General features: G+C 36.0%; 3 protein-coding genes and 1 long non-coding RNA gene across 4 annotated transcripts in view; 2 read left to right on the top strand and 2 right to left on the bottom strand.

The window, feature by feature from the left end:
- Positions 1 to 83: 83 nt before the first annotated feature.
- Positions 84 to 317, top strand: LOC125503372 (transcription elongation factor SPT6-like; the record flags this gene model as incomplete). The annotated part of the gene is given in 1 exon segment (XM_048663602.1): positions 84 to 317. A coding segment is annotated over 1 exon segment (217 nt), but the record flags the coding sequence as incomplete, so codon positions are not given.
- Positions 318 to 1,775: 1,458 nt separating this feature from the next.
- LOC109536680 (60S ribosomal protein L37a) lies at positions 1,776 to 2,699 on the bottom strand. Its single transcript, XM_019902995.2, has 3 exons — positions 2,580 to 2,699; positions 2,194 to 2,322; positions 1,776 to 1,962 (listed from the first exon to the last, which is right to left on the bottom strand). The coding sequence occupies exons 1-3, from the start codon at positions 2,580 to 2,582 to the stop codon at positions 1,816 to 1,818; spliced, it is 279 nt and encodes a 92-aa protein (XP_019758554.1). The 5' UTR covers positions 2,583 to 2,699; the 3' UTR covers positions 1,776 to 1,815.
- A 161-nt stretch (positions 2,700 to 2,860) lies between these two features.
- LOC125503379 lies at positions 2,861 to 3,944 on the bottom strand. The gene is made up of 2 exons (XR_007280801.1): positions 3,306 to 3,944; positions 2,861 to 3,087 (listed from the first exon to the last, which is right to left on the bottom strand). It is a non-coding gene; the product is annotated as an uncharacterized LOC125503379 (long non-coding RNA).
- A 430-nt stretch (positions 3,945 to 4,374) lies between these two features.
- LOC109536681 (ATP-dependent DNA helicase PIF1) overlaps positions 4,375 to 5,788 on the top strand; it is a 3,670-nt gene continuing 2,256 nt past the window's right edge. Inside the window, exons 1-3 of the mRNA XM_019902996.2 lie at positions 4,375 to 4,922; positions 5,262 to 5,471; positions 5,532 to 5,749. Of these exons, the coding sequence (XP_019758555.2) occupies positions 4,624 to 4,922; positions 5,262 to 5,471; positions 5,532 to 5,749 (727 nt within the window). The 5' untranslated portion in view covers positions 4,375 to 4,623. The remainder of the gene's footprint in view (positions 4,923 to 5,261; positions 5,472 to 5,531; positions 5,750 to 5,788) is intronic.

Raw genomic sequence — 5,788 nt, 5'->3', positions numbered from 1 at the left:
TAAGCTTATGTAACCGATATGTTCGGAAAACGGGCATAGGATAACTTTTGTAGCGAGCATTTCGTAATTTCGAAATCTATTTCAGGTACTCCGAGAAGTGACAACGGTCGTAATACTCCGCGAGGTGCCCCAACCCAACGAACGCCCCGTTTTGATGATGTCCACGATGACTTGGAGCGAACGAAAATGAAGAATGTTGGCAAAAGCCCGAGATCTATGCGGTCTACTCCTCGAACAAACATGTCACCTCACAGCATGTCTCTAGGTGACGCTACTCCTTTATACGACGAAAATATATAAGATTATTTTATATCGTTCTTTGGCCTTGATAGGCACTTTTTCTTACAAATCCCATTCTTGTCAAATATGTTTTAGTACTTTTCTATCCACAAGTACAACTCGTCAGCGATGTCTTAGCAAGTGCACTAATGTTTGGTTGATTTAATTCTAGTCGAAGTTTTAAGAAATATTGCGACTATTTCAATGAAATTCACGTAACAAGGTTTCTGGAACAAACTAGTGCTCGGAACAGGGTTGCCAGGTCCGAAAATCGAGTTTCTGTAGGTAAGCTCAAGTCGTTTTTCTTTCATTATTAAAGGCTCCATAAAATCGCGCGTTTCTCAAAATTTTTAAACTTACAGGAATACTAAAATAAGCATGAGTTAGTAAGGAAGTAAATATGAAGTTGTACTCGTTTTTAGCTTATTGCTCAACTTAGTTTTCATTAGATTAACCCGTGATACAATGAATACATGAATGTGTTCATTGTATCATGAGATTGACCTGTGAAAATATCCGTTCAACTTGGCTAATGAGTGAGGTAGAATAAGCAGGTCACAAATAAAATTGGAACCGAATGTATCAGCTCTATATTTCAATATTTGTACTTAGCTCCAAAACTCTTCAATATTTCCAGAAATTTTTTAAATTTCTTCAACATTTCGCAACTGACGTCATTCTGTGTCTTGTAATTCACTATCATTTATTAAATTTGGAAATATCATTGCAACATCAGAAATAGATTGCAGGGAACCTGATTCCACTATCGCACGATCCATAAAACATAATTTTATTATATTTATGATCTATATGGCGGGCTTGATTCACTTTATGTTTGAAAAAGAACTCTAAAATAAAATGTCTGCCATTACCAACGTACTTTGATCATGAATGGAAATATGTTAGATTATTTTAAATAATCCACGGAAATTTTTTCAATTTTTGTTTGTTACTTTTCGGTAGAAATCTGCATGGTTTCCGTAGATCGGTAGGTTCCTTGACAAATCGGTACATCTACCGAAAAATCGGTAGACCTGGCATCTCTGGCTCGGAATCAAAAATCTGAATTTCGAATATCTAACGAATATTCGTTTCCTTTCACCGTTTTCTAAGAAAAATCGTTCTCATATCATTTTTGGCGGATAAGTACCTTTGTCGGCACATTGCAACACCGCGCAAAAGTTGATGACGCTAGTTACCAGAACGAAGAATAAACTAAATATATGATTATTTGTGTAAATGCTTGTAGAATATGAATTTATTTGATAAAAGTATACTTTTTTATAAAGTGAGTTTGATAATGTTGGTGTAAATGAGTAGTCGATTTATGACTACACATAATTATTCCCATTTTGATTCCGAGGCCCAGTACAAACCCATTCCCATGCGAATTCATTAATTACCACATTTTCTTGTATATTTTCAGTTGCCTTGATCAGATCAGATTTAACTTCTATTAGGACTCCCGTCCTAAAGGACAACAGATGCAATAAAAATAATTTTTTGTTTCATTTTTATTTAACTAATTTTACAGCTTTACTGCTCTTTCACTTCCCGCAGACGCCTTACCGCTGACCTTACTGAAGAGGCAGCAGTAGTTGCGTAAACCCAAGCGCCACCTGCGACGACCCTTTTACATCTCTTGCAAGACCAAATGCCGACCACTGACCTCTTCATAGCATCCTAAAACAACATACATTTTCATTCCTAAGTAGTACTTGGACTAATACGAAAAAGTATAGAGATAACTTAGAAGGTCAGCATATTTTTAACATTACACGCAAGGGTTTTGACATCAATTGCTATTGAAATGTAATTGATTTCGTTCAATAAAAAATTGCTGGCTGCTGACAACCAGACCAACAGAACGCTGTTATTACATTGGACATTAAAAAAAATAATGTTGCTGCTTACCTTTCCGCAAAAACTGCATGAATATTTACTGTGCTGTGTAATTTCCATCTTCTTGACCATCTTACGAAGAGAAGCACCATATCGGGTTCCATATTTACCAGTGATTCCTACCTTCTTGGTGCGTTTGGCCTTCAATCACAAATTAGAATAGATCAAGATTCCTTATAATACATTTGATTCCAAATGTTATAGAATTAGTAAACACTCGGATATTGAAACTTAACCTAAACATCTACTGAATACCTTCTAAAATTTGCCTTTTAGGCTATGCCAAACTACCAAACGCTTCATCAAGAATGATAAAGGGTCAAAAATGCGACATTTTGTAACCAACGAGTTCCCTAATTTTTAAACGATTGTCTAAGAAATAGTTGATTTAATCTTACCATTTTAAATATATACGAGCTGATTGACGATCCCTACGTAAAAGACAGGGCATAGATAGATAAAGACAAGGAGACAGGGGCTGTTCACTCTCGTGGAATGACAGTTCCAAACACAGATTACAGAGGTTACTCTCAGAGATAAAGACGAGTTTACAAAGATTACTGTGATCTGTGGTTCCAAAGTGGCGCGCCCTGGTGGCTGAGAATTAAAGAATTCAAACAAACCTGTATTATGAACCCACTACAATTGCTTATTTTTAATTGTGTCGCAAGGGGCAGCTGATAATAGGGATAAATGACACAACTACACAAAAATACATATATATATTACTTGTTGTTTATTGTTCATATAAATACTTTTTACAGGTAAAAAAATCTTTGGAGCATTTTTAAGAATAACTTTAAAACATACGCCTTTTGTGATAGGAAGCCGTGCATTTTCTAACAGCCTTCAGGTCACCAATAACCATCTTCGCAGATTATTGATTGATTATTGATTTAAGATAATCTGAAAATATGAAAATATCATTATTCACTTTGAACAGAGGTTTCTGTTTAAATATTAATCTGTAATTGTACATAATACAGAGGTATTAAGTACCGGTTTCAGCGGTGAGCAACCCGATGCTATGAACTAGCTCTAATGAGAAAAATATCCTGTTTTCCATTTATTTGTTTCTTGATGAAAATGCCACCTGAATAATAAGGTAAGTGATTTCGACTTACCCAACAAAATATTCACAAATTACGTATTGGAGAACATGGGGAAACATATCACAATCATGAGGCAGGAAATCATACAACTTATCACAGATTACATCGTCAGAAATGAATAAAATCGGCATAGGCTTATTCTTTGGATGATAGCGAATAACCAACATTGACAGACATCTTGTCCATGACAAACCCACAAGCAACAATGGGGAAGATTTATTTGACATTTGACTTGCGTTATCGCATTCACCCACAGAATATTTTCCTACAGTGGGTTATTTCATGATTTAATCTGTAACTCTTTATCGTCTGTAGCGCCTCTGGCGACTATGAAATCAGTCGTTCTCTGTTAGGTTTTTAAGTGAGAGTGCCCAGGGCAATTCAACTAATCTCGCATCTAGTGGTAGCTTCAATATTCCTTTGGCGCGATTTTTGACAGGTCTGGCCCCGGTGAATGGCGCGCAATTTCAAAATTTACATTTAGCGCCGTGCACTATTTTTTGTAAAACCAATTGAAGGAGCATATTTAAATAAATTCCGTTCAGCATCTTGACAGCTCTGACGCTGTGTTTCTTTAGCATGCACCATTAAGCAAAATAGACGTCATTTAGTTTGTTTATGTTTAAATTTAAATTATGTAATTTTATTGTATGTAGTGTATTTATATTAAATTTATGTAAAAATTGTTAAAGTTAATAAAAATATGTTCAGAACGCCATTTTAAAAATAAGCTAGGAACCGGAGTGGCGGAAGAATTTTTAAAGCTCTATCAGGCTCTATCTATATTGACAGTGACATGAAAGCAGGAAGACGTTTGACAGGGAAAGTCAAATATACAGAATGTTTGCCTTAAAGAACCGAAGTATGCAAAGTACCTATTCAATTTTTTTACCCGTTACCTTTACCGTACGCTTTGGAACTATATATTTTACTTTTGAAAAGTAAAACTCATTATTTGAAATCGTAATCTCACTCTAAAATAGATAGAAAATTGAGTAAAATGTGCCGTCAATCGTAATAAAATCAGGTGCTTTCGCATCTAGGCTATGGATTCTTTGGCCCAACCACTGGCACCATAGAGAAAGTAAAATGATTATTTTACTTACTCTATGACTGACACACTTAACCTAAAATGCCGACTAGAAAACCAACGCATTCAACTAATAATATAATTTGTATTTTCTGAAAGTATTTACCTGAGGGCCAGTTTTATACTGACGACCAAGTCCCTATTTCAGTACGTGTCTCTCAGCATTAATCGGATTTCGAATTATGTGAATGTAAATTAGTCACATTTTCTGTGAGAGTTGTCCACTTTCCTCAGCTAATCATGGAGAACGAAGGATTTTTGTGTTGTGAAGTGAACGTGCAATGGCTAAACAAGCAAGGCATTATTCAAAGAAAATTGACCAACAAGCGTTCAAACTTAAGGATACTTCGTAGCAACAGCCAGATAGTTATTGAAATTGTAGCTGACAAAGCAGCTCCTGTAAAATTCCAATTCGGCAAAGATGTGCAGGTTCATAACAAGTTTATGCAGGAGGGAAAATCATCCATTAAGTTTCCTGCAGAAAATGCCACCTTGTTTCTCTCTAATGCCCCACCAGAACAGCTAAGATCGTTTCTAAAGTAAATATTATAGGACTTACTTATCTGTACATGGTTTCACATATATTTTAGCACTCCACTGCAAGAGGAAAGTTATTCAAAAATTGCCTAGTTTTACATTTTTCTGGAATTTCTATTGGTCAGGTGGCTCTCCATATCGCCATCTCGGTAAACTGTACATACGGTACATTAAGTAATTTTTTTTAAATCTAAAATCATGGGTTAAAACATGACACTCTGTTTTTAAATATGTAATAATATAAAATCTTGGTTTCATCTGCGAGTGCTAAAATATACAGGAAAACTGTTGAACAGCGTGGTTTGCAATACACATAGATACGTGGATAACTTTGGTTTTAGAATTTTATTTATTAAAATGGCTAATGAGAAACCCGAGTGCCCACGCAGTGCCTCATTGCGAGCTCAAGTGTTGGGGCACACCTCAAACAAGTATCAGGAGATTTCGCCTATCACTAACAGTGAACTGCAGACAGCGTTTAAAAAAGCGAATGGCAAGAGCACTGATACAACTCCATCGCCATTGGCAGGCAAGAAAAGGAAACTTGAAAGGTATGTAATGCCGATTCGACAGTCGGTGAAGACTTGATTCAACTTTAACGTTAATTTCAGAACAAGTGGAGATAGAGCTCCAGCTGCAAAAAAATTGTATTCTGAAACTCCAATCGCAAGTCAGTCTTTGAATTTAGAGCAGAAGGAAGTGCTTAGTGCTTGTCTGGCCGGAAAAAACGTTTTTTTTACAGGCAGTGCTGGCACTGGCAAGAGCTACTTGCTGAAAAAGATCATAGGGGCTCTACCTCCAGACGTGACTGTTGCCACTGCATCAACAGGTAGATAAGTTCTATATTGTTGAGGCGGATTCATTTTTT

The sequence above is a fragment of the Dendroctonus ponderosae genome, unplaced genomic scaffold (genome assembly GCF_020466585.1).
Source record: "Dendroctonus ponderosae isolate FM_Combo_2020 unplaced genomic scaffold, Dpon_F_20191213v2 Dpon_F_20191213_2, whole genome shotgun sequence".
NCBI classification, from domain to species: domain Eukaryota; kingdom Metazoa; phylum Arthropoda; class Insecta; order Coleoptera; family Curculionidae; genus Dendroctonus; species Dendroctonus ponderosae.
The sequence above is the reverse complement of the archived record's forward strand: the minus strand, read 5'-3'. Positions and strand labels throughout refer to the sequence as shown.